General features: G+C 44.4%; 3 protein-coding genes across 15 annotated transcripts in view; 2 read left to right on the top strand and 1 right to left on the bottom strand.

Annotated features, from left to right (window-relative positions):
* The window catches only part of USP20 (ubiquitin specific peptidase 20), a 37924-nt gene extending 26833 nt beyond the window's left edge, over positions 1–11091 (bottom strand). For 5 of the 7 annotated variants that reach the window (XR_012642117.1, XR_012642118.1, XM_074973856.1 and 2 more), the window contains exons 1-2: positions 10955–11091; positions 209–312 (exon numbers count right to left, since the gene is read on the bottom strand). The gene's annotated coding sequence lies outside the window, so the exon portion shown is untranslated. Of the gene's footprint in view, positions 1–208; positions 313–4444; positions 4603–5455; positions 5532–10954 lie in introns of those variants that run through there. The other 2 variants (XM_074973859.1, XM_074973858.1) reach the window with 2 other exon arrangements.
* Positions 11092–11174: 83 nt separating this feature from the next.
* C16H9orf78 (chromosome 16 C9orf78 homolog) lies at positions 11175–20600 on the top strand. The gene is made up of 9 exons (XM_074973862.1): positions 11175–11338; positions 14313–14372; positions 15818–15869; positions 16124–16194; positions 16409–16486; positions 16949–17146; positions 17697–17833; positions 18848–18946; positions 19605–20600. Exons 1-9 carry the CDS (start codon positions 11256–11258, stop codon positions 19694–19696), a joined length of 870 nt encoding a protein of 289 aa, XP_074829963.1. The 5' UTR covers positions 11175–11255; the 3' UTR covers positions 19697–20600.
* A 3041-nt stretch (positions 20601–23641) lies between these two features.
* TOR1A (torsin family 1 member A) overlaps positions 23642–27953 on the top strand; it is a 30266-nt gene continuing 25954 nt past the window's right edge. For 6 of the 7 annotated variants that reach the window (XR_012642123.1, XR_012642122.1, XR_012642121.1 and 3 more), the window contains exons 1-4: positions 23657–23858; positions 24510–24775; positions 26549–26724; positions 26815–26942. Coding sequence is in view for 2 of the 7 variants with exons in the window: in XM_074973865.1 (XP_074829966.1) it covers positions 23657–23858; positions 24510–24775; positions 26549–26724; positions 26815–26942 (772 nt within the window). In the remaining 5 variants the exon portion in view is untranslated. Of the gene's footprint in view, positions 23859–24509; positions 24776–26548; positions 26725–26814; positions 26943–27953 lie in introns of all 7 variants that reach the window. The other variant, XM_074973866.1, reaches the window with a different exon arrangement.

The following is a 27953-nucleotide window of genomic DNA, read 5'->3' as shown; positions in this document are numbered from 1 at the left end:
CCCAGGTGGTGGGGCTCAGGGACCTGGGCTTCAGCCCCATGCGGTGGGCTTTGGCTTTCTGCCCTGGGCCCCAGCAAGTCTAATGCTGGCTCTGCTTGGAGGCCTCCCTGAAACCTGCTGGAGGCCCCCTAGGGGGCCCCACACCCCTGGTTAAGAACTACAGGTCTAACCAAAGATTTGGATTTGCTGAAATTGATTTGGTTCATACCTCAAAGGAAGATGATAATGTGATGAACCACGGAGTACTCTCTTCTGAAGGCTCAAAGTCCCAGCTTATCTGGATCACACAGCATCGTTGGATGCTACAGAATACTAATCCAGTTAAAAAAAAAAAATTATTTTATACATGTATTTACATATATCATTTCACTCAACCTCTTCCTAGTCCGCACAAGGTAACTAGAAAAACATGTAAGCTACATGTCATGAATACATTCTAATTAATTAAGCCAAGGATGGCTTGATGGACTAGACTTTTACTGCAGGAGACCAAGTTTCCCATCCTGGCTCAGCAGGCCACAAATAAAAACCAGTTTCATTATCTTATCTTACTTCCTGTTGTCAAACACAACCAAAGCTCCACAGGAGAGGATAAAATCTCGTCAGTTTGTTCACAGAGGCGGAGACTAAAATCAAAAGGATGCTGCAGCTCAGTTTTGAGCTGCTTCAACAGAGTTGTGTATAGAAGCTGGCACAGGACCTATGCTATAGGCCTAGCTGAAGCTAGTCCCTAATCACTAAAAATGTACTCACTGTTTTAAATGAAGGAGGCTGGGGGGACTAGAGTAGGAAGGTTTGTAATATCAGTAACCCACCTTCAAAAGCAAGGAAGCCACCAGCATTTCTGAGGGGTTTACTGTTAAATATTTATGTGCTCGACAACATTAACATATGTAAATCACTGTGCAGAGTATGACAAGTGGGGTTCCACTCAGGATAATATATCCAAACGCACACAGTATAAAGGAACATTTCCAGGGTTTCACATCAATATAATTTATAAGCAAAATAAACCCCTCTGGAGTAGTCCATATTTGAGATCATGGAGCCTACCTATGGAACACTCCAGACATGCCCTCAGACGTAGAATACAACGTAAGGCATCAAAGTGAGGCAACTTCTGAGCAATATATTTTAAGGAAATTGCATCTATGGCCTTAAATAAAAACTCTGCAAGCAATACAGACAGTTCAGAACTTGCTCCATAATATTACTACTTGCTAGAGGCCAACCAGCTGTAAAAGCTCTATACCAGTAAAGAAAGGTCAGCTTCAAGCTCACCAAAAGTTTTAAATGACGCATACAGCAGCATATTCATTGCTTCCTGCAGTTTAACATTCTTTGACACCTTAGACATCATTTTCAAAGATGCTCTAAAACAGTGGCTCTCAAAATTTTTTTTACTGGTGACCTCTTTCACATAGCAAGCCTCTGAGTGCGACCCCCTTATAAATTAAAACACTTTTTTATATGTTTCAGAGTAACAGCCGTGTTAGTCTGTATTCGCAAAAAGAAAAGGAGTACTTGTGGCACCTTAGAGACTAACCAATTTATTTGAGCATGAGCTTTCGTGAGCTACAGCTCACTCCATCGGATGCATACTGTGGAAACTGCAGAAGACATAATGTCTTCTGCAGTTTCCACAGTATGCATCCGATGGAGTGAGCTGTAGCTCACGAAAGCTCATGCTCAAATAAATTGGTTAGTCTCTAAGGTGCCACAAGTACTCCTTTACTTTTTTATATATTTACCATCATTATAAATGCTGGAGGCAAAGCGGGGTTTGGGGTGGAGGTTGACAGCTTACAACCCCCCCATGTAATAACCTTGTGACCCCCTGATGGGTCCCAACCCCCAGTTTTAGAGCAGGGGTTCTAAAACATTTTTTTGGGGGGTGGGGGGGGGACCCAAGAGGATGAAGAGCTAAGTCACTCCAGCTAAAGTAAAGGTTTTTTCCCAAAGCTGAAAATCCTTCCTAATTCCATGCCCTGTCCTGGCAGAAGTAAGACCTAATGTGGCATTTTGTAAAATGGCTTTACCAGCTAGGAACTGAACATTTTGCAGGCCTGGAGGAAAGAAATTCATTGCAAATAATAGAGAATGACACATTGGTTGTAGCCAGAGGCTCTAGGAACTTCAAGGTTTGGCTTAATAACCAGGGAGCAGATGGCTAAATAGCAACTGTCCAATCCCACAGGGCTGCAGTTTACAGCCTGGAGCAGGAAAGACAAACTATCATCTCACTATCATCTTTAACATATGTACATTAAATTAAATGGTAACTATTTTTAAAACAAACTGAATGAACAAATACCTGTCCTGATCACAGAAGCACTTACACATATGCTTAAAATTACACAGTCGAGTAGTCCCACTGAATTCCATTGATTCCACTGTATTTCCAAAGGACTACTCACATATTTAAAGTTGAATGTGTGTTAAGTGTTTGCAATATTGGGGAGTTGATTTTCCCACTTCTTCTTAGCACTTCATTTTTTTAATACAACTGGGAAATGGGTCAGTCCCATCTACTTAGTGCGGGTTGAATGTATTAGACCACAGCTAGGCTGTAAGTCAGTTTAACAACCATTGTTAAACTTGATTTTCTTGGAGTATAGGGTACATCTACTCTAGGCCTGGTCTTCATTAGAAAGGTTAGTCGGCTTAACTACAAAATCCACACCCCTGAGCAATGCAGTTACGCTGAACTAACCCCCAGTGTAGATAGCACTAAATCAACAGAAGAATTCTTCTGTCGACCTAGCTACTACCTCTTAAGGAGGTGGATTACCTGCGTCGATGGGAAAACCTCTCCTGTCAGTTTAGGAAGTGAAGCTCTACAGTGGTGCGGCTGTAACATTTCACGTGTAGACAGGCCCTTAGAAATGCTACAGTGCGTTTCTGTAGCATAGACACTACAGCGATGGAAGAGGTTCTTCCATCGCCGTAGTAAATCCACCTCTCCAAGAGGCGGTAGCCTAGTCAACAGAAGAATTGTTCCGTTGATCTAGCAGTGTCCACGCTAGGGCTTAGGCCGACTTAATTACATCGTACATACAGGTTCTCTCTCTGCTGTTGCTTGAGAAAATAGGAATTCAATAATAAAAACATTTCTTAAAGCCGCCCTTTTATTTATCAAAGTTCATACATTTTGTTTTAAAGTGAAAGGAAATAACCTTAAAGCAAGTCCTCCCCAGTCTGTCTCCTTCCCAACAAGCACTGCAGAACAACAGCATGAACATGTCAGAACAATTCCACAGTAACTCTGACCTACAAAAAGATGACAATTGCTGCCAAAAGGGGTGGCTTTCCTACTCAACAACATATTTCTCTCCTTTTGCTAAAAGAAACTACGTGCACCTACACCAAAGCTAGACAGTTGCAAATATTTTTGCAGAAGTTAAACATTTAGTACACAACATACTATGTAAACATGACTATTAATAGTAATAAATACTTAGTGCTTTCCGTCTGCAAAATAATTTACAAACGTTTCTAGTTAATCCTCCCTCTCCCCTCCAGAAGATAAATACATACAATATTATCTGCATTTTATACAGGGGGAAATTGGGCCAGAAAATTAAGTGACTTGCCCAGCGTAACACAGAGAGACAATGTCAGAGATGGAATCAGAACTCAGAAATTTCTGGTCCCAGTCCCAAGTTCAGAACACATCTCACATTAGAAATCCTGATGGTACTACTTGCCTTACTGAAGGACAACCAAAGGAAGCAAAATTTTTCATATTCATTTATTATTTGAGGTAATTAAAAATGATGTGCCCACACATTTAGTTTTAGGATTGCAAAATTATCATCTTTAAGCATTTGCCATTTAGAGCCTCCAAAAATCCAACTCTTCAAATACAACAGGCCCAGAAAACCATTTACCTCTTCCAGCAGCATTGTAGTTGTTAATAGTGAGCTACCATTTTCAATCATAATAAAAGTTAAATGTGATCCTGTCCACTACTAGAGAAGAGACTGAATCAACAGATGGTAAAATACAAGAAAACAGCCCAACTAATGCTAATATACTAGCCCAATACCAGCACGGTCCCTTTTTCAACAATTATTCTGCAATAATTAATAAAGGACAAATACTTAGAATCAGGTGTTCACTGTTGCTTAGGGGAAGACATAAATTCCTTAAATTCTGCTAAATAAGCCAAACTGCTGCCTTGGCAACACTTACCAATATTTTAAGGACCAGGGGATAATAGAGTATCAGCACTGCAGCTCAAACGAAGCAGTGGGTTGCCCTTCTTAGGAGGAACAGAAGGCATTACGCATCATTTTTCCAACAGCTAATGCTGCATCATCCCCTTTCTGCACAGGCTGAGTCTCTGAGCTTTCTACTTCTGTGTCGCCCCTCCCACCTACTGATCAGGAATATATAATAAACAAGGTTCTTAAAATACTCTTTTAAGATAAATGCCAGTTACCTTGCCAAGGGACTCAGCTCACAGCAAAGATCACAGTGATGAGTGTCAAGACCTTAAAGACAAGCAATGCAATCAATATTTGGGGGTACCTGCATTTTGCGGGAATCCTACATATACTAGAAATTATCAAGCCATCTCAGTTCCCTCATCTGCAAACTTGGGAACTTTCAGTAACTAAGGAAACCCCAGGGCCTGCACTATGCACATGCTAAGTCAGTAACAACACAGGGATCCATACTTTTATTTTGGGGAGGGAGAGCTGTTTTGTCAGCACCCTCTTCCAGAGCACCCCCCGGACTCTTCCCTATTTGCTAACACTGTGCAGCACCCCATCCCAATGTGAAGATCATATGTGCAGAAACAACCCCACGTATCCTCATTAAAATCCTGCCTTAACCTCCACATCTAGCTGATAAAACCCTGCTGATCCCACTCCCTCCCTGGCCCCAAGTGATGACAAGCACCAAAATCCCCACACCCCAAATACTAAAACTCTCCTACATCCCCCCCAGTGGGAAGCATCCTTGATACACCAGGGATCCACCACTGCGCTGTGCACCCCAAGGCTCCACACACTTCACGCAGAGCCCCCACAAAGCTAGAGCCAGCCTGTTGGGGTCCCATAGGCAATGGAAGGCCAATCCTGGCCCCACTGACACAAGGGAGCGCATCCCCCCATCGTCTAAGGAATCTCCCCTCTTCCCAGGGTGGGGACGTGTCAAGTCTCTGGCACCCCAACTTAATGGTAGGGTGCATGGGGGAGCATTACACAGCCGCCTTCCCCAGTCACCCCGCGGCCCGTCTGGAGCCGCTGCTCCGGGGAGCCGGACAGGGACCCCCTTCCTGCCCCGCCCCCATGGCCTCTGGAACGCGGGGCGAGGCGCCCCGCTCCCGGCGTGCCTGACTAGGAAAGGCCGGTGCTTCGGCCCCCGAGGTAGGCCCTACCCGCCTACTCCTCCCGGGAAGAGGGCTCGGGACCCCAGCGCCGGGCGGGGCGGCGAGGCCGGTTACCTGCTGCCGGAGGAGGAGAAGCCAGCGGCCGGGCGCTGCAGCAGACAACCCCGGCAGGATGGGAGGGGCCGGTGGGCCGGGCCGGGGGAGGAGGGGATGGGGGCCGGGCTGAGCCCGGAGGGAGAAGGGGCGGCGGCAGGCCCGGCCAGACGGGCTGGGCTAGAGGGGACCCCTCTGTCCTCCGTCACCTTCCCCCCGGGATCTCCAGGGAGCCGGTTTGCTAGGAGTGGGAGGGGGCTCCCCAAATGCAGGAGTCCCCCTAGGGACAGAACCCCGGGATGATCCTTGGCCCAACAGCACTGGGCAGCTGGCCGTGGGTACCCGGCTACCTCAAAAGAGGGGCGACCCTAGGAAAGCCTGGACAGGTGCCAACCCTGCTCTGGATGCTGGGCTGATGAACATCTGGGAAGCTCCTGACTCACCAGGATCCCCCTGACCCTGAGCGGCTTTGAGCCACACAGGGCAGGGGATTCTCCATTTGATGTGAAAGGGGGAGGAGGATTATTAGGGTGGGGTGGCCTGGAGAGGAAACTGGGCTGGAGTGGTCCAGAAAGGTGGCAGAGACTATCCCAGGCTAGTCCCGGTAAGGGAGGAGTTCCGATAAAGAGGGGTCATATGGATATGCTGACACGTGCTCACCATGGGGAATTAGAACCCAGGACATTGTCACCGAAACACCACAGCTCACCTCTCCTGCATAGGGTTAAGGAGCCAGCCAGGAGAGGGGACAGAAACACTGAACAGGTCCAGGTGAGGACAGTGGTACACACATAGCAAAGAGCTAGTAATACAGATGCCACATATTGCATGCTTACATACCATGTACAGAATGCACTTGTAAAGAACATACACAGAACAAGAACCCTGAATGTCTGTTTTGCATGAAATCACCCCCACCCCCACAAAAAAAAAGTTTCTTGAGCTTTTCAAGCCAATTCATTATACCAGGCTGATCAGACAAAAGATAGAGATATTGAAGCAGCGAAGGGGTTACTAGCAGCTAGTATAAGTGAGAGGAAATACCATGAAAAGAATAAGGAATGGACTGGTCATTATCCATAGGGACAGGTCAGTATCCATAGGGAATAGTGAAAGCACATGGTTTTACAAGAACAGGTTATCATCAAACCATCTAACTCTACCCTAGAAGATAAAGTGCAGAATACTTGGGAACCCATGAAGTTATATGGCACATTCAGCAAACAGATGACAGCTCACAGTATAGATTTTTTTTTTCCCCCTGGAAAGGTTTATTCCAAAGTAAAGATATTCCGGTTTCTTCCCCTGTCTGGGTGTATCTACACAGACCGCAGAAGCAACACTCCCAGGCCAGGTTGACAGACTTGGGCTCATGCTACTGCACTAAAAATAGCTGTGTAGACTATGCATCTGATGAAGTGAGCTGTAGCTCACAAAAGCTTCTGCTCAAATAAATGGGTTAGTCTCTAAGGTGCCACAAGTCCTCCTGTTCTTTTTGCGGATACAGACTAACACGGCTGCTACTCTGAAACCTGCGTAGGTGGCTCAGGCTGGAGCTGTGGGTCTAAATACCACCCTCATCCTTAGGATTCAGAGCCCAAGCTCCAGCCTGAGCCACAACTTCAAAGCACTGTCTACACAGCTATTTTTAGAATCCTAGCTCCGCAACCCAAGTCTGTTGACCTGGGCTGGGAGGCTCACTGCCGTGGGCTGTGTAGACATAGCCCCGTGTCCTTTACACCTGTGATACAGCATCTAAAACAAAGTGGCCCAAATTAGGGCTCTAGATGCTACTGTAATCCAAATAACAATAAGAACAGATTACTTGCTCTTTGTTTCTTGCAAAGGAAGAAGAATGCATGCTGCATGTCAATGCCCTGGTACAGAATGCAAGTACAGCATTTCTGCAGTTTGGCTCCAACTTCTGACAGGGCTGCAGAGTTTTTCCAGGACTTGGCAGCCCTTCAGGCAATGACTCTTTGTCCTTGCATAGTCCTTAGTTTACTCTTCCTCCTTCAGGGCTGTTCTCCTGTAGTAAAAACTGCATTCTATCACAGGTATAAAAGGACACAGATAGAGAAAGAACCCTGTATAGTCTTTATGCATTAAACCATCCAGGAGAAGGAAATCGGTTTCTTGAGCTGTCACTTTGCAATGGCTGAATACTATTAATGTTATCAAAATTAACCAGGCCGGCTCTTACACAACATTTTAATTCACAGAATGAGCCATACACACTCATGGGGTCCTTGTTACCAACTGGATACACCTAATATTGCAAGTTTATTGCGTAGGTCCAGAGGAAGTTACCTCAATACCAGATCTTGTAACAAAAAGTTTGCAAGGGTCCACTCGTATGTATCTCATTACAGGATCAGGGTACAATTGCATCAAAGTAGTTTCTATACATCTATACCGGAAACAGAAATGTTTCAGCCAACCAGCAGCCAGACAAGACAACTAGTTAGCTGAGTCTCCCATCCAGTGGCTGAATGTACAGCTTGCAACATCATTGCCCCTGAAAAATCAAATGCCAAGGCAGTAGTTCTACTACACAAGCCAAAAGGGAAGAAGAAGCTGTCCTAAACTAGATAGTTACCATCTTTCAAGGGGTATTAAATGAGGAATATTTTTAAAATACACGATCCTGCTTTCTTACGGCCAATTCACCAAGAAGCAAGCAACATGATGTACACATTTTTTTTCTTTAGCTGAAGTTTGAGACTGTAGCCCAAAGTACCTTCTAGGATGGGCACCAACGACATCCAACTTCATAGCCTCCCAGCACTTAGGGTGAAATGCTGATCCCACTGAAATCAGTGACAGAGCTTCTTTGGCTTCAGTGAGATCAGAATTTGGCCCTTACTGAATTTAGAGCACTCAGGCACAAGGGAAAATATGTTTAAAATAATGGAGTGATTTGGTAATACTTTGCACTGAGCAGCCCTTGTTTGATGGGATTAATACACAAAGGAAGATGACCTTGCACTTGTATAGATCTTTCATCTAAGGATCTCAAATCTTTTAGTGATAGCTCCTGCATGTGTTGCATTCCCATTTTACAAATGATGAAACTGAGCCACAGAAAGACTCACTGCCAGGATCATCCAGTGGAGGAGCTAGGAATAGAACTCAGGAGTCAAGACTCCCAGTTCAATACTCTAATAGCCCCACCACATTTCTTAATAGCCAGGAGGTACCCATGGGAAATATTTTGCAACCTGGGAAGAAGCCTTGAAAGTTACAATCATGCCAAACATGGCAGCAATCTCTTCAAGACACCCCTGGTGGATTTGAACTTGCTTCGTAAAAGGAGGAGTGGAGCTTGGATAGTCAGCATTAAAAACCATGTGACTTGGAAAGGCCCCACTAACTCATTAATCTAAGAGAAGTTGTTGGTAATTTTCTCTCCTTTTTCTGGGAGGTAAAATTTAAATTTTAAAAGATAAGAAGAATCAAAGCAGTGAGAGACAGAAAAGACCTATTAAGTGAGCTAGCGTCTCTCTCCCTGCCAATGCAGGATTGTTCCCAACAGTGCATTCTCTATTGTTGTGTCCAGGTCTAGTTTTAAATGCCCCAAGTGATGGGACTTTAATCACTTCTCTGGAGAGACTATGGGCTTGGCTACACTTGCAAGTTAGAGCGCATTAAAGCAGCCCCAGGCACCCTAACTCACGACCCGTCAAGAGCGCCTGGACTCTGCAGCTGGAGCGCTCCTGGTAATCCACCTCCACAAGAAGCATAACGCATGCTGCACCTCGGCTGAAATGCCCCAGCGTCAGTGTGAACGCAGTGTTGCATTACTGAGCTCTGATCGGCCTCCGGAAACGTCCCATAATCCCCTTAAGTCAAGTGGCCACTCGTCATTGTTTTGGAATCGGCTGCAGGAATGCAGATATGCCCTTTCAAAGCTCCATTTCTGACATCCGGCTGCTTATCTGCTCCGGGACAAAGCAACCATTAGTGTGGAATGTTGCTTGCTGTGAGTATGTGAGAGAGAAAGAGGTGGGGGGGAAGGGGGTATGCTGCTGTCTGAACTTACAAGACAGCATGCTGACATGCTCTCCGCCCCCCAAAAACCAACTCTCTCTCACCCCACATACACACAACACACTCCCTGTCACACTCCATCCCACCCCATTTGAAAAGCACGTTGCAGCCACTTGCATCCTGGGATAGCTACCACAATGAACTGCTCTCTGTGGCGTTGCAAGAGCTGCTAATGTGGCCACACCAGTGCGCTTGAATCTGACAGTGTGAACACACTGCAGCACCTTCCCTCCTATGCTCTCCGAGGGCTGGTTTAACTCCCAGCGCTCTACATCTGCAAGTGTAGCCATGCCCTATGACAGGACAATAGGAATTTGAACCTCTTTTTAAACCCAGGTAAAAATAGTCCACTTTTTAGTATAATTTTATTCTAGTCTATCTTTTGATAAATGTCATAAAATTTAATTTTCATAGGATTACAGTAAAAATGCTAAAAAATGTTTTTCTTAATTTAAAAAAAAATAAAATAATTCAGCTCCCCCAAATAAAATCTGACAGGAGACAGTATGTTGAGATGGTCATTTACCAATTCACCAGGATGGTTCAGGATCACTGCCCCAATCCTGCAATGTTATCCACACAGTCAGCCCCTTACACCTGTGCAGACCCCATTGCAGAATAAGGGCCCATATCCAGAAAAAATTCCTGATGATGAGAGCTATCAGTTTGTGAAATAAACTCCCCATTGAATGAGTGAAACCCCCATTGCTTGGGACACAGAACATTAGGCAGACCAAAAACATTAAATATATACTGGAGGAAACCCTAGACTAGCTGTGAGGAATCAACCAAGTGATATAATGAGAGTTTACTCTTCTTCTTCCTAAATTATCAAATGTAACTGATCTCTTCCCAAAATACAAGATGCAACAGATTCCTCCCAAAAGCATCAACTATATCCCCCCCCCAATCGCTAATGGGTATGAATCATTACTAAAAATATACCTAATGTAATCAATCCTTTCCTGAAGCACCAAAACCTCTTCCTAAAATATCAAATACAACACATTCTCCCTAGCAATAAAGCAACTCATCCCTTACTAAAATATAGACGGCAGATGACCCCCCTTCCTAAAATGTATCATGCAACTGAATCCTTGCCAAAACCTGTCCGTATATTATAGCCCTTTCCCATACCCTTTGCCTCTCTTGTCCATTTACAAGGTAAGCTCTTTGAGACAGGGACCACATACTACTTTGCGTTTGTCAAGCACGACGGGGTCTTGATCTTAGTTGGTCCCTAGGCACTACTGTACTATGTATATGTATATATATATATATATATATACACACATACATATATACACACACAGTATACATTTTATATATATATAATGTAGTTGATTCCTTCCTAGAATTAGAGAATGCAGCTGATCACATCCCTTCCTATAATAGCTGACTGAATTCTTCCAGAAGCCTGAGATGCAGCTGATCTGAGCCTGTTTGCCAACCATGAACTCCTGTTCCTACCTCCATCCCAGGCTGCTGGCCAGGAAATTCCTCCTCCTCCCTCTGGGCAATGGACGCCCCTGGCTTTGCTCTCTCTGTTTCCCCCTTGCTGTGCACACCCAGCTGGCCCAGCCCTGTAATAGCCACGCCCCCTTGCCCAGCCACCTCCCTCGGGAGCGAGCTCCGCGCAGCCCCGCCCCCCCGCCCTGGAATGGAGGCAGAACGCGTAAGCGCCGCGCGACGCCGTGACGCTATCACCGAGCGCCGGAAGCGGGACTGGGCTGCTGTCGAGGGAGACTGAGGCCCGCTCGGGTTGGCGACGATGCCGTCGGGGAAGGTTTTCCGCCGGCGGAGAGCGGACTCCGAGGAAGAGGAGGAGGATGAGCAGGTCACCGAGGAGGTCAGGTGGGTTGGCGACCCCCCCAGGGAGCACGGGCCGTGGTCCCGTGGAGCAGCGTGGAACAAGGCAGTGTTGTGCCTGGTTCTCACAGGGCTGCGTGGCGCAGGATCCTTCTTCGCTCTCCGCCTTTCCAGGCTGCTGCGCCCCTTTCAGGAGTCTGATTTGTCCCGTGCGCCCGCAAGGTTCACCGCACTGTCAAACGACTTGCTTACAAATACAGACGTAAAATACAGCAGTGTCGCAGCCACGCTAGTACGGAAACATGGCTGACTCTCTCATTGTTCCCACGTAACTTACACAGTAAATTGATTGGAATACAAATATCGTCCTTGCATGTCCGTGTACTGCATCCCTAGAGCAGTATAAACAAATCAGTCCCTGTCTGAAATTTTAGTTTGTACTGACTTCACTAGTGCTTTTTATGTAGCCTGTTGTAACACTAGCCAAATCTCTAGATCCGTTGATGTACCCCCTGGAAGATCTCTGCATACCTCCAAAGGTACACGTACCCCTGGTTGAGAACCACAGTTCTAGGCCAATGATACTCAGACCTCAGTGGTTCAGGAGCAAAATTAGCAATCAACGTTACCCAGAAGAACCACAGTAGTGTGAATTCACTGTTTATATATATATGTGTGTGTGGTGGTCTCACAGCAAAATGACTGGCCAGTTATTATTTTATCAACTACAGTTGATTAACAACACAGTAAAAGCATCCTGATTGGTTAATAATTAAATCACTCAGTGTTTCACTATCATGTCCTGCAGAGAGCCACAGGAGACACATTAAAGAGCCACTTGCAGCTCATGAGCCTCAGTCTGAGTATCACTGCTCTAGATCCATGACTGTCCCTTAAAGCCCTGCTTGTGGGATTGACTTAAAAAATGAAGAGGAACCTGGAAAATCCAGGGTGAATGGCAACCCTCTGTGGGCCCACTGTGCCCCCTTATTATTTTGTGTGTGACATGGGCACTGTGCTATTCAACACTGTTGAAGCAGTTGCCATGCATCAGCTTGATTGTGGCAGTGTTTCTGGGGTTGGTTGAAGCGACCCCTGAATGGTTCTTATGTCAATGTGCTACATTCACAAAGTGCTTTGGGATCCTTCGTGATTTAAGTTGTTATGACTAAAGATGGAAAAACAATTGCTCAGTCAGTGTGTGTGCAAATTTAAGGCCCATTCTCGCATTCCTTGTTTGCCCAAAAATTCGACAAAGTCAGTGGATATTTTGAGTGCACAAGAACTGCAGGATCAGCCCTTTGGATGTTAAACAAGATGGGAGCTGGCGCCTTGTTTTCTCATGTCTGTAGTGCCTTGATTTTCAAAAGTGCTAAGCACCGAGCAGCTCCTAGTGAAGTCATTGGGAGTTATGGGGTGCTTGACATGTTGAAAATCAGACTGTTTGTTTAATCAATCCCTAAATATAGATTTAGGGGACTAATTTTAGACACCCAGTTTTGAAAATCTTGGCCACTTGATTAGGCAGCATGGATAGAGTGGATTTATTGACCTCTGAATATATTGCAAAACATTAATGTGTTTTAGGAGGGAACATCTATCCACAAAAGAAAATTTACATGCAGAATCCACTGATGTTGATGGGAGACTAAGAAACAGGATCATGCTCCCACTGACAGCAGTGGCAAAACTGCCATTGATTTCAGTTGCAGAACTGGATTGGTATGACAGTGTTGCAAATAAATAATCAAAGTAAAAGTATTACCTGTGCTGTTTACCATTAATCCTGTAATCTCACCTTTAAATTGTTTACTTAAAAGGAAAATTCATTGCTATCCATGGACTCTCACAGGCCCTCCCCTCCCAGTTCCTTCTGTTTGCCTATCACCAGCCTCCTCTCTGTCCTTTCAGTTTACTTGTCTACAACTCCTGTCATTTGAAATCCACCAACTTCATTGACTTGCCATCTTACTTTCAGATCTCCACATTTAAATCATATGTTTTATCCCTTGACTACTCTTTTTAGTTTCTCTCTCTCTGCTCTTATTTTAATTTAACTCTGGAAATTATTTTAAGATGCATTTTTCATGGCAGGTATTATAAGCAATTTGTATTGTGTAATGAAATTTCTAAATGTTGGAAGAAATTCAGAATGTCTATAACTCTCAATATTCACACTTACTATTTACATGAATATTAAGATTTTCTTCTCTTTGTCACTCAAGCATCAATATATCTTGATTATAGCTCAGTTATATAATGTTCACCTGACCATATTGCTTGCTACATCTAGCCTAGGTAGGGTATTTCACGAGTTCACTGCCGCTTGTATGAAAATGCCTTACCTAAATATCTTCTTAGATAGCATTAACTATTGACAGAAAGTAGTGACAGATAATGCATTTGATTCAAGGACTCCCTTGTTTTGTTGTGAGACAATCATGGCTGGACATCTTAACAAATTGAAGTTGGGCTGGTTGCCCAAGGCAGCATTTTTGCCCCATCGGCTAGGGAGACTTGGATTTGGGAGCCATCTTTGGATGCTTCCTTCCTTAGCTGAAGGAGCTTGTACAGAAGTGGCGTGTTCAGAGAGATGTTGTAAGGTTCTCCCTGTTGGTTCATGAAGTAGAACATGAAAGTTGTCTGATATTATCAAAAAGAGTGAGATCTCCTTAGAAAACCTGCTTGAAGATGTCAGTGAAAAGTCTGCTCTGAAAGTTGAGTGATGGGTGCAGAAAATGCCTGCCTTTTTTTTTTTTTTTTAATTAAGACTGTCTTAATAAACTAAAAAGAAAAGGAGTACTTGTGGCACCTTAGAGACTAACCAATTTATTTGAGCATAAGCTTTCATGAGCTACAGCTCACTTCATCGGATGCATCCGATGTAGCTCACGAAAGCTTATGCTCAAATAAATTGATTAGTCTCTAAGGTGCCGCAAGTACTCCTTTTCTTTTTGCGAATACAGACTAACACGGCTGTTTCTCTGAAACCTTAATAAACTAAATGTTCGTTCTTCAGATTAAAACTTGAGGAAGCAAAAGAAGTTCAGAGTCTCAGAAGACGGCCCAATGGGGTGAGGTATGTGATGCAGTAAAAGAGGCAAGTTTGTGTTTCATTTGAGGGGCCATGTTTCTGCCTTCCCTTGCGCCTTCAGTCAGAAATGGTAATATGTCACAGTGGCAACAAGAATCTGACCTGGGGGAGGAGCAGGTACATTAAAAATGTGAAGACAGATAAGAGGAGATATTGGGGATAGGTGCAGCTATTTTTAACAGACTTTATTGTGGAGCACTTGTTCCCAGCATACCTACAACCTAAACATAAGAATAAGGGTCATACTTTACAATGAATATGTCTTATATTGCTAATTAACCGTATCACCCACATAGACAGTTTTTTTTATCTCCCAGAGTTGTACCGTTTTGGGGGGTGGGGGTAGGACTCAGTATCTTACAGACCATGTTGTGGTGTATAGTTATAAATTGAGACCTATAAAACAAGTCTCTCCTGTTGTTAATTTCATTTTCTCCCTTTAAGCTTTTTGATGGAAAGAAGTGTTGTGCAGTGGCTAGTGTTACGAATTGTACCTGACAGGTCACGCACAGGAACTGCTGCGAATTATACCCGATAGGTCATGCACAGGAACTGCTGCGAATTATACCCGATAGGTCACGCACAGTTCAAGTCTAGGCTGAGGCACACGAACAAAGTCCACAACTGCAGAGTTCCCAAAGATACTAAGTTTATTACGCTTGAGTGTGGTGCCCCCCTGCTAATCAGGAGGGGACCCCGAATGCAGGTTATACAGAGATTATATACCTTTTAGCAAAGCATGTTGCCCTCGTGCATCAGAAACGTTAGCCAATAGACAAACCCTTCCCTTATCTACCACCTATCCCTGCTAGGTATATTCCCCGTGCTAGACCATTACTTCAGCTACATTACATGGTCCTAAAGCAATGCATCAATAGCCTTTCTTATCAGTATGGGAGGCTCACATCAAGGCTGGGAGGCAGGGAGTTAGGAACAGACAAAGAACAGAAACCGGGAGTCGAGACAGGCTGGAAACAAGGGGGAGGGTTTTCACAGGAATGCATTATCTAAGGAACGCTCCTCTTGGTGCATGATGTGCTTGCTTTTAGACAATGGTGGGCCCCAAACCAAAATGGAGTCACATATGTTAACTTTTCCTTAACACTAGAAAAGGGGACTGAGAGTCAGGGTTCGTTCTGTTCCTAACTCTGATGAGGACTTGCTGCATGAGCTGGGGTAAGCGATCTCTGACTCAGTTTCCCCATTTGTAAAATGGAGATAATCATTCCATAGTGCATAAGGGTGATGTGAGGATTAATTATTTAGTATTAGCAAAGCACTTTGAGATCCTCAGGTAGAAGGTGTTAGAGAAGGGCAAAGAAGAATTATATTCTTTTTAATAAATTACCTTGCATGGTAATCATCACTGACAGTGTTGTGGACTCATTCTCTATGCATTTAACTTGCCTATTTTGTGTGTATTTTGCTAGTGCTGCAGCCCTGCTTGTTGGGGAGAAATTGCAAGAAGAGACAACATTGGTGGTAAGTTCTGAATGTTTTCATTACTTCACTACTGGTTCATATTGGTGTTAAAGGATCTGCTCAGTCCAATAGATCTCTTTAGGAAATGACTTGCTTTAATAAAAGGCAGGTTAGGTTGCAGCCTCTTACTATAGAAAAATCATAGGCATTTTTGCCCAGGTGATGGAAGTGTAGGGTTTTCAAGAAAGTGAACCTGAGGATGGCATAAACCTAGGCAGCAGCTTCCTGCTTTCTAACTATTTTTTGTTTTGTAGGATGATCCCTTTAAGATAAAGACTGGTGGGATGGTGGACATGAAGAAGCTGAAAGAACGTGGCAAGGACAGGTGGGTGTGCAGGAGGCTTAGTCCTGAAAAACACTCCCTTGAACGTTACTGAGTCTGGAGCAGTTAACAGCACCAAGGCGGCTTTCATTATTGAAGAACGCAGGCAAAATGTTCCAGGCTTCGTGTTGTTTTGAAGGCTTTATTTAATGCAGTCTGTCTGGTCGCTTACACCTTAGGCTGTCAAATTCTTTAAAATAATGTTTGTTCTGTTTAGGATTAACGAAGAGGAGGACCTCAATCTGGGAACCTCTTTCTCAGCAGAAACCAACAGGCGGGATGAGGACGCTGACATGTACGTGTTTGTTTGGTTATAGTTCGTATGCTCCAATTCATGAGGCTGGATTGGGTGTCCTAGGCCTCCTTTTTCTGAAAACCAAGAGTTTTCAGAATAGCTTCCAAATTTACACTGAAACTTCTGCTTGATCTTTCACCTTCTAGAAACCAATGTGTCTTGTGGTTAGAGCCTAGACTTTCTGGCCAGCCAGGTGGTCTGCTGGTACTGTGAGCTATTGGCATCCTGCTCCGTGGGTTGGTAAAGAGCTTGCTTGTTGCAGGGAGGATTTGATTAGTTTCTTGAACAAAATAGCAGATCTCGTGCTTCTCAGTGCCCCCCTGCTGGCTGAGTGACATCAGAGAAATCATTCATTCCTCCCTCCTACCAGCTGGGATAGTGACCAAGCTGTGGGCGGTGGTATTGGAGGGATGTGTAAGAAATAGAACTTAATGCCAGCTGTCCTCTTGTGCTGCTGTTCAGGATGAAGTACATTGAGACAGAGCTGAAGAAGAGGAAGGGGATTGTAGAAAACGAGGAGCAGAAGGTGAAGCTGAAGAATGCTGAGGACTGTCTGTACGAGCTGCCTGAGAGCATCCGTGTCTCTTCAGCCAAGAAGACCGAAGAGATGTTGTCCAATCAGATGCTGAGTGGCATTCCTGAAGTGGATCTGGGAATAGAGTAAGCGGTTCACTGTTCAATTATTTATAGTTTGAATTAACCTGGTGATCCCCGCAAGTCATGGCTGAGGCAAGCTGATTGATAGGGTAACTTATACTGCCACTTCCTGTGCTCTTAGGGGAGTGACCTTCTCTTTGTTCTGTGTTTGTACTGTACCAAGCACAGTGGGGTCCTGGTCAATGGCTAAGGCTCTTAAGCACTGCGGTAATACTCAGAATAATAGAGGAGTTCATTCCCCAGGTCCGTGATGCAGCGTCTTCCAGTAATATTGGCTCACGCCAAACACTAACACAGGGTGAGCTGTTGAGGGATGTGAGGTTCCTCTTCATCCTTGGGAGGGAGCACTCATCTTTACAGCATTGCCAGTTCTCTGATAAACAGATTGCAAATCAAAGATAACAGCAACTGCTGCCACACCCACATGAAACTGTCCATCCACTAGCTAATAGATAAAACAGCTCTACTGTGTGTTTTGGTACTTGGGGACCCAGGCTTCTTTTTACCTGCAGCGTATTAAACAAGTCTCTTCCTCATTTGTTTTTCTCTTCAGCGCAAAAATAAAAAACATAATCTTTACTGAGGACGCCAAGGCAAGGCTGCTGGCAGAGCAGCAAAACAAAAAGAAAGACAGTGAAACCTCTTTTGTTCCCACAAACATGGCTGTGAACTACGTCCAGCACAACAGATGTGAGTATCATGGACACATGGAAATGTAGGACTGGAAGGGACCTTCATAGGTCATCTAGTCCAGCCCCTGCACTGAAGCAGGACCAAGTATACCTGGACCATCCCTAACATGTGTTTGTCTAACTGTGTAGCTCTCCAGTCCCAGATATGGGCGGCTACTCTACTAATTAGAGGCAATAAGGTGTGGAATTAAGTCTGATGCAAGCAGAGTTTATTAATTCACATGGTCAACCTCAAGCACTGTTTGACTTTCTCCTTCTGGGGCTCCCACACGGACAACATCTGAGCTAGCAAATCTTTCCCTTCCCCCAGCAAGACTGAAGGTAGGGCATGTTACTCATACTTTCCATTCGTGAACTCCCAGTTGACTGGGGCCCATAAATGACACCTTGGATGTGTAATGGAAAATCCTGACCATTCTGTGGTTACAAAGTCTGTCTTACTGGACTAGAGAGAGCACTCTGGGATGCTAGAACAGATCAGGTTTCAGGTGAGACAGAATTGCTAAACAAGAGAAGAGAGTTCATTTTGGAGACTGCCTCTCATACAGGACGGGGAGGAAAGGCAACCTCCTAATGTCTCTAACCATGTCCAGACGGGTGCCTTCAGATTAATATCCATGGGACTCAAAAGCAATGGAGAGTCTCAGGACCATGACGAAGCAGTAGCTAGGTCAGATGCACAGGTGGAAAGAAACCAGAAAAAAAAATCCCCTGAACTGCTGAAAGTTTTAGTGTCCCATAACTTTGCTTTCATTCAATATCCAGAGCTACAGGCTGATCATAGTGATTGTTCCTGGCTTCCATTTGTGTTTCTGCTAAAGTTTAATCGCAACAGATGAGAGATGTGATAAACAATCCACCAGGAATGGTCTAGGTGTACTTAATCCTGCCTCAGTGTGGGGAGATGGACTAGGTGACCTCTTGAGATCCCTTCTAGCTGTATATTTCTGTGATTCTACATCTAAACAATGCTACTCTCTAAAATCACCATTTGGTGTGTCTCTTCTTCCAGTCTATCATGAGGAGCTGAGTGCACCAGTGAGGAGGAATAAAGAAGAACCAAAAGCCCGTCCACTGAGAGTGGGGGATACGGAGAAGCCAGAACCCGAGCGTGAGTACTAAACACAAAGCGTGGCCAGCTTGTTGTAGGTATCAAGTCTTCATTATCCAAGATCCATGAACAGATATGACCTTCTCCAGCCGTCTAAGGCATGGTGTCCTGAGCTGGTGGGAAGGTCTTGTGTTGTAGAGTGGTTTGCCTTTGATCTTCAAAGGAAAGGTGATGCCTATGCCATTCTTGATGTGCTCCCTGCTAGATGAGTCATGAAGCAACCTGGATAGAAAATGTGCCTCCCGCTATCTCCCATCATAGGTGAAGGGTCAGGATTACATGTAGAAAATGACCCATTCACACTTTAGCTCTCCATCCCATGCTTGGCTGTACACCATTGCTATCAGTCTCTGCTCAGCTGAGGCCCAAGGCTGGAGTGATGATGGATGTTGAAGGTCAGGATTTTAAGTGCATTGGGCAGTCCTGTTTTGGATGCGGGGGATGTGAGAGAAGGATTTGGACTAATAAAGAATCAAGTCTGAAGAACATTGGCATTGTTGAAGGCCCAAGTGTAGAATAGCAGGGGTGCTGCAGGCCAGGTGGTTTAAAGGGCATTAGACTAACTCTTTAGGAGGTGAAGGAGGAGGATGCTTCCCTGCACTATCCTCTTTATTAATTCAAGAATAGGAAATAAGGTATGTCTGTCTCTCCTTCCAAGGGTCCCCTCCGAATCGCAAGCGCCCACCCAATGAGAAAGCAACAGATGACTACCACTATGAGAAATTCAAGAAGATGAACAGACGATACTGAACTCTGCTCAGTAGAATAGTATGGACTGAACATTTTGCTGGAGCTTTTAAGTGCAAGATGTTGTGTAAATAACTCCTGAAGAGGGCGGGATCACTTCCTACAGATTTTAGTATTACCCACAAGATTTTTCTCACAGTAAACCTGTAGTGAGTCAGTGGGCACAGTGATTGTGAAATCTCCCTTCCCTGTGGTGACTTGTATATACTGATTTTGTTATAAAACTTTTTCTTTTGTAAATATGTTAGCTTCCTGTTTGGCATTTATTTTAGCGTAAAGTCAACCTTGTTCATAAATATTTTCACCTTAAAAAAAACTTTTTAAAGACAAAAATGTTTTCAGCTTGCAAACGTAGTGAAGCTTTAAAGCTGGTTTGCAAGATTGAGGTTCCAAAGCAACTTCGTAAAAAGGCACTTCTTGTAAAAAGGCATACAGTCTGTGAGTCTGAGAGAATACAGGAATTTGTTCAGCACACAGCAGTATTCAATTTCTCTCCAAGTTAGAGTCGGTGCCATGTAAGATCCTGAACGCGTGCTACTCTGCAGGGATTGCAGCGGGACAGGATTTCTTATCTTCGGCGTAGGGAAATACAACAGTTACTGTAGGTGCCTGAACAGTGAAGGTGTTTTGAGATTTTTAAATGGTGCCCGTTGTGTTTGTATCTTTTCCTCGCTATGGATTTATTTCCATAGCAATGAGGGTTTTTTCATTTTATTTCAGTCGCCAAGAATGAGAAAAATCATTAGATTGTAACTATTTTGAGAGTGGGAGGCATCTCATTTCCAATATTTGAGGCCTTTCGAGATAGGGATGATGTAGGATTTTGTATCAGAAAGCCAAACAAATTGGAAGCAAACACCAGCTGTATATTTCCAGAAACTCTCTGTAAAATAAATTTAAGTTGAGAAATGGAGTTTGAACTTTTAAAAAATAAAACTTTTAACTTGTCATCAGTGAGATTCTGTTATTTCAGTAATGTGCACACTAGATTCATCCCGTGCTGCTTGTAATGAAGTCCGGGATGTACTTAAACAAATATTAGTCTAAAAATTTCTAAATTTGTGTGAAATTGACTAAATTATCAAATCAGAACAAGTAGCAGCAGCAGCTGTTGTGAGAATTGGGATCATGGGCCAGCTCACATCCAGTGCTTTAGTAACCCATTGTAGCCAACATTGTTGGATGTGTTCATGAATTATCTGTATCAACAAATTTATTTGAGCATAAGCTTTCGTGAGCTACAGCTCACTTCATCGGATGCATTCCACTGAATGCATCCGATGAAGTGAGCTGTAGCTCACGAAAGCTTATGCTCAGATAAATTTGTTAGTCTCTCTAAGGTGCCACAAGTCCTCCTTTTCTTTTTGCGAATACAGACTAACACGGCTGCTACTCTGAAACCTATCTGTATCAAGTCACTCAAATTTTTAGAGTGAAATATACAACAGTGAAAATGTAAATGACTTGTTTGTCTGCCTGTCTACAATACTAAAGATACTGGTAGGTTCAGGAGTTTGATAGTGGCATCTAGGCTTTCATCTGCTCAAACCAATCTTCATGGTGTCATCAACCAAAGTAGTACTTGAACGTTGTTCCTAGCTGATAGCTGTTTGTCTTCATTCAAATGAGTTTGATGGTGTTGGTCCAATTGTTAGTAGGCACATGCTCATATCATAGAAATTACCCCCACTCACAGTTAGCATGGTTATTGACAATCTCAATAAAAAAAGCCAATGAGTGAATGGGGCATTGAGACTGGACTGCCTTCTCACCTCTGAGAATTTCTGTTGCCACTACTGGTGGACTGACATCTTTCAAATAAAATTAACACAAAAAGAAAAATGTAAAATCTATGCAAAATGGGAGGAGAAAAATAGACTTTTCCTGTAACATTGTTACACATAAAGGCTAGCTATGAAAATAGTTGAAAGAGGCAATATTGTCTAGCACTGTGAACATCTGACTGAGGGTCCATTTACATAGCCCGTGGCAGCAAATCTCAGATCCCGGATTGACAGACTCGGGCTTGCACTACGGCAATAGAAATAGCTGTGTACATGTTTGGGCTCAGGCTGGATCTTAGAGCCCAACCTCCAGCCTGAGCCTAAACATCTATACAACTATGTTTAGCGCTGTAGCATAAACTCTGCAAACCTGAGTCTGTCAATCTGGGCTCTGAGATTCGCTGCTGAGGGCTGCCACTTGCGGTGTAGACATACCCTGAGAGTCTAGATACCAGCTTCGTGATTCTGCCACTGATACTCTCTGTAATCTGGAACACGTTATTTAATGTCTCTGTTCATCTGTGCTTAACATCATCTGTAAAATGGGGAAAATGATTCTTTAAGTGATTTTGGTCCTGGGGTGAAAAGTTCTGTGGTCATGTGTTTTGGTATATTGACCTTTTATCTAATAGTTGATTGTTGTTTGTTAGAACAGCACTAAATGTTATGCCTAAGCAACACAGATGGCTAGTTCCTGCACCATTTAAAAATACTACCAGTCTATATCTTAACAGGTGTTATAATAAACAGAGATTACAAAAGTGCATCATCTAGCATTTAGAGTATGGATAAACAGCACGGAGAGTTCAAATATTTAAATAATCTTTTCCTCAAAAGATGACTTAAGAAATGTTGTACTGTTAAATTAAAAACATTACTCCAGAACTCATTAACAGTCACAAGTGTGAGGCTACAGAGCCACCACCCTCTTTTCATATTTATAGCTGAAAACCAGTTGGTTTATCAGTGAGTTACATTCTTGCATTTGCTGTAAATCATATGTGATAAACAAGATGTGTGAATCCAAAGGTTTCCAGTTCATTTTAGTGATGCTCAAGACCATTTTAATCTCGGGATCAACAGTGCATTGATACGTAAAACCACCTGATTTAGGAAGCATGAAAATACCATTTTATACAACTTGACAAAACTGTTAATAATAGGAAGTACAATGCAGGGTGACCAGACAGCAAATGTGAAAAAGTGGGACGGGGCTGGGGGGGGTAATAGAAGCCTATATAAGAAAAAGACCCAAAAATCAGGACTGTCCCTATAAAATTGGGACACCTGATCCTGCACAATGGAAACGGTCTGGCTGAAAGCAGTGCCAATATTGTGTTCATTTTTTAGCAGGAGCAGATTGAAATGGGCTTTTATCAACCAGCAGTGACTCTGAGCAGACAGACCAAAACCATTCTTTCTTAATTACTCTTTTCAGGGAGCTGCGTGTTAAAGGGTTTGTATACCAGGCCTGACCTCCTTCCATAGGATATCAGGGCTGGAAGGGACCTCAGGAGGTCATCTAGTCCAACCCCCTGCTCAGAGCAGGACCAATCCCTGATTTTTGCCCTGATCCCTAAATGGCCCCCTCAAGGATTGAACTCACAACCCTGGGTTTAGCAGGCCGATGCTCAAACCACTGAGCTGTCCCTCCCCCCCTGCTAGCCGCAGAGGACACAGGAGGAACAGGGAGCCTCTCAGCAAAGCTCTAACAGAACATTTGGGGCTTTCCCTTTCAGGCTGGCGGGGGGGTTGTGAAGAGCAGGGCCGGGGCCGGGGCCGGGGCCGGGTGTCCCTCCAGCAGGGGCTCTGGGGCCATCTGCCGCTGGACCGCCCAGGGCGCTGGGTGCTCTGCCTGGCAGCCCGGCCCGGGGCTTCGGCCTGCTGCGCCCGGGCAGCTACTGCAGCCTTGACCGCGTCTCGTGACACGTGACTTGCCGCGCAGCGTGCTCGCGGGCCTGGGGTCAAAGGGGAACCGGTCGGTCACGTGACAGTCAATGCCTCTGTTTCCAAAATGGCCGCCTCCTCCCGCCCGCTCCCTCAGCCCTGGCGAAGGCCTCTGCCCACAACCAAGATGGCGGCGGCGGCGGAAGCGGTTAGTCCGGATGCGGAAGCGCCGGGGCTGGGCCGGGGTGGCGGCTGGCAGGGTCGGGGCTGTGGGGGCCTGGCGGAGGGGGGTATGAAGCTGCTGCGGGGGCCGCTGGGGGCTGCCCTGGGCCTCGTGTTGCTGCTGAGCCCGGTGCAGACGGTGGAGCCCATCAGCCTCGGGCTGGCGCTGGCTGGCGCCGCCTCAGCGCTCACCGGCCTCATCTCCTACCCCCGCCTCTACTGCTACTTCAGGGAGTGCTGCCTCCAGCGGGAGGGGGCCCGGGCGGGCGCAGGTACGGGGGGTGGGGTTGACAGTTATGGGGTAAGCACAGGGTTGGGGAGGGCTTGAGAGTTGTCGCGGTGGGGTGGAGTTGAGCTTGAGGGCTCTTTATGTGGGGGAAGGATCAGGGGCCCCTAGGAAGATGCACCCTGAGAAAGGGGGTCAGGGCAGGGTCGCTGGGGAGAGGGATATGGGGCAGCAGGCAGAGGAACGTGGTGAGGAGCACGGACAGGCGATTAGAGGTTGGATGCCAAGGAGGTGCAGGGAGGCTGTTTTGGGGGGCTCTAGGGAAGATGAAGGGAGGACTGGGCTCTGCCTTCTTCTAAAGGGATGTGTGGCTGCTTCCAGATAGAAGGAGGGGGAGTAAAAGGGGGTATGATTATCTCCACAGGAACATGGCGTAGTGTTTGGCAGCTGGAACCAGAGCATCACATGCTAGGGTCTGTAGTCTCCACTGGTCATATCTATATATTAAAGAGAAAAGTGGTTGCTCTGTTCTAGTCAGGGGAGCTCTTTGATACCCCCGGCAGCTGCCCTGGGATGAGCAAAGTTTGGGCACCCTGAGATAATGTTATCAAAGGGTCCTCTCTACTGAAGCAGCTTAGAAACACTAAAACTTGTCACCGTCTTTTATACTTGTCTGATTGGTGTCTTCTTCATTCAGCGCTCCAGGAGGATTTGGACAAGAAACTGTTTGGCCAGCACCTCGTGAAGAAGGTGATTGTGAAAGCTGTGATTGGCTTCTTGAACAATACAAACCCCAAAAAGCCTCTCACCCTCTCCTTGCATGGATGGACTGGTACTGGCAAAAACTTTGTCAGTAAAATAATTGCCGAGAGTATCTATGAAGGAGGCCTGAACAGCAATTATGTCCATCAGTTTGTGTCCACTCTGCATTTTCCCCATGCACATAGTGTTGGCCACTACAAGGTAAGAGTGTATTTTGGAGCTCATCATAGGGAAGTGTGATTGTATTAGTTTATAAAGGTTATGGGATCGGCAGTACTAGCAAGTGAAGACTTTTTATCTGAAACAGTAAAATACAATGTATGTCGAGTCTGAAGTGCAAATGTGTAAACCATAACATTTAGGGACTGATTTCCCCTGGATGTAAAAAAAAATTGTTTATGCATCCTCTCATGTTTCTATCTAGAGGGAAAGGACATGGGTAGGGCATTAACATGGGACTTGGAACAGAGAACTGAACCCAAGTATCCCACCACAGGCTTCCTGTGTAACTTTGGGCATGTGACTTAGTCTTTCTCTGCCTCAGTTTCCCAATTGAAAAATGGGGCTAGTAGTACTTTGTCCCTCACAGGGATGTTGTGAGCATGGATACATTAAAGCTTGTGAAATGCTGAGATACCACAGTGACAGGGGCTATATAAGTACCTCAGGCAGGTAGATATGTGAGGCAGCACGGTTTAGAGAAATACCATTGTTTGTGTTCCTGAATTTTAATCCTGAATCTACCACTGGGTTGTGTGAGGGAGTCTCTTCTGCGGTCTGCGAGATGAGGATGAAACTTTTTTACCTAACAGGAGTATTGTGCTGATTAGTGAATGTTTGTACAGTGTTTTGAACATGTAAACACAAAATGTATGCATACTGAAGACTTAAAGGAATGGAACAGTCTATACATAAGCTTTTAAAATGGAGAATTCTACTTTTTCTCTAGTTTATATATTTCCCCTTGTAAAGCTTTCTATTGTCCTGCCCCAGCTGAGTCTTTCCTAAATGCAGTGGGAGAAATGGATCTTTATGCTCTTTGTTCACTTACAAAGAAAAACTGCTTGTGAAATTTACCATGTGGACAGTGCTAGAAATTAAAGCCCTCTTTATCCAAAGCACAGGCAGTGCTGTCTTCCCTGCACTGCCTCACCCATGTGCAGGAACCAAATAATAGTGAGACTGGTAAAATGATGATGATCACTGGAGGTGATCAGCAGAGTCATTGTTGGTTTTAAATCAACTGTCCCAGTTCCTTTTCTTTCTCATTGCTAATCTTAAACGTAACATTTAACAGTGGGTAAACCCTTGTGCCATACAATAAAATACTTAAATGAGGTTAACCCCCTTTCTGAACAAAACTACACTTTTGAAAGGTTTTTAATCACCTCCAGTTAGATTATTTACTAGGGCTTAAAGCACGGGACTAGGAGTTATGATTCTAGGTTCAATTCCTAGCTGTTCCTGTGATTTTATTATGTGACCTTGGCTAAGTCACTTAATCTCTTGCTGACTCAGTTTGTGCAACATTCATTAGTTGGGTAATGTTTTGAGATCTAAGGATGGAATATGCTACATGACTGCAGAGTATTAACACCAAAGAAAATAGTTTTGCCCCACTGGGCTTCACTTTGTCCTACAAGCCAGATCACTGCTTTGTATTGATGTTCATTCACTGGCTTGAAGTATAGTCCTTTTTCATAGATACCTGGCAGACAGATTCTGGTAACTCACCCGAGTTCTTAAGGTTATTTTAACAGCAGAATGCATTTCTGTTACTGTTCTTTTTATCATTGTTTACTGTTGACCTTTTAACCAGTTTTGGATCAAGAAATTCACAGAATTACAGGTACACAATTGAAGTTACAGCTTTTGAATGGAAAGGGGTGATCTAAAATCTACATATTTCCCATGTCTTTAACGTGATATTGATGGAAAGGGAATTTGCGTTCTCCTTTATTTTGTGTAACATAGGACCAGTTGCAGTCATGGATTCGGGGAAACGTGAGCGCCTGTGGCAGGTCAATCTTTATATTTGATGAAATGGATAAAATGCATGCAGGGCTCATTGATTCCATCAAACCATTCTTGGATTATTACGAGCAGCTTGATGGAGTGTCCTATCGGCGAGCCATCTTCATCTTTCTCAGGTAAGGAGCATCTGTGAAATATTTGCAATGCTGTAAACTGAATGCTCTGCGAAACACATCCAGCTGAAATCCTTTCCCTCCTTCACACAGCAATGCGGGGGCTGAAAAGATAACAGAGGTGGCATTAGATTTCTGGAAAAGTGGAAAGAAAAGGGAAACCATGGAACTCAAAGACCTGGAAGCTGGAGTGTCTCTGTCTGTCTTCAACAATAAGAATAGTGAGTAAAATTGGTTATTCCCGTGGCTAAAAATCTTTCTCTTTGAAAGAGTGGTTCTGCATCTATTTCTGGTATTTGTCAACTGCCTCTCCTTTTGGAGAACACCTAAGAAACAAATGTTCCAGTTATAATGGTCCAGTGGTAATCATGGGATTGCCATAATATTTCACTCTTTACATAGTTTGACTCTTCAACAGACTATATGCAATTTTTAAGTGAGATTTTTTTATGCATCTTTTTGCTGCCTGTGGCACTGACCTCCTATCTCTGATGAGGAAGGTTTCCATGCCCCTTTCCAAGACTGTAGATAGATTTTATTTGGCTCATAATTGGAAGGTCCACAATAAATGCCACACCCCAATCCTTCCTTGCCCTTCAGAATTGAGGGTGGATGGATTGCCAGCCTGAGTTAGTTTTCCTTAAATTATAATGGCATATTTGTGTAGTTACAAAGTTATTTTTAACAATAGCTTAGAAATAAACCTTCTAACAATGGAACCGGACTATTACAGCTCTCCAACAGAGCAGTCTACAGGATGACAAACTAAGAAATGCACTCAGTGACTGTTGTGTTAAATGATGGATTCTGCATCTGTTGGTTGGTGGTGGTCTTTTGAGCAGCCTTAGGATGAGAGAGAGAGAGAGAAACTGCTTTTACCATGGTGAAAGTGCACACAGGTTTATTTACCGAGAGAGAGAGAGAAACAAAAATGGCAGGGCTAGAGTTGATGTGAACTGGTGTGGCAGCAGCAGTTGCAGCTCCGTGTGAACTCCAGTTTTCAGGCAGGGAGGTGCCATGGTATAGTCATGAAGTATTCAGACTGATGCTGTTTGGTTGCTGGTTTGAGATGGAGAGGAGTGGTGCAGTGTGAAGGACATGGGACTGCTCTGTAATTTATTAACATTGTAGGTGACCTGGCTCTTGAGAAGTATGGATAAATAGATGGTTTTTAAAAAAAATTTAAATCTGACTTTGTTTAAATTTTTTCATTTTTTTTTTAAATCTATTTA

The sequence above is a fragment of the Natator depressus genome, chromosome 16, assembly GCF_965152275.1.
Source record: "Natator depressus isolate rNatDep1 chromosome 16, rNatDep2.hap1, whole genome shotgun sequence".
In the NCBI taxonomy this organism is placed as follows: domain Eukaryota; kingdom Metazoa; phylum Chordata; order Testudines; family Cheloniidae; genus Natator; species Natator depressus.
Note: the sequence above shows the minus strand (reverse complement) of the source record. Positions and strands in the feature narration are given on the sequence as shown.

Bases quoted from the DNA above. Each gene is read 5' to 3' on its own strand.
- C16H9orf78 (XM_074973862.1), top strand. From the start codon at position 11,256: ATGCCGTCGGGGAAGGTTTTCCGCCGGCGGAGAGCGGACTCCGAGGAA. The intron at 15,870-16,123 runs GTAAGTTCTGAA...TTTGTTTTGTAG, and splicing joins AAGAAGAGACAACATTGGTG to GATGATCCCTTTAAGATAAA. The intron at 16,487-16,948 runs GTACGTGTTTGT...GCTGCTGTTCAG, and splicing joins CGGGATGAGGACGCTGACAT to GATGAAGTACATTGAGACAG.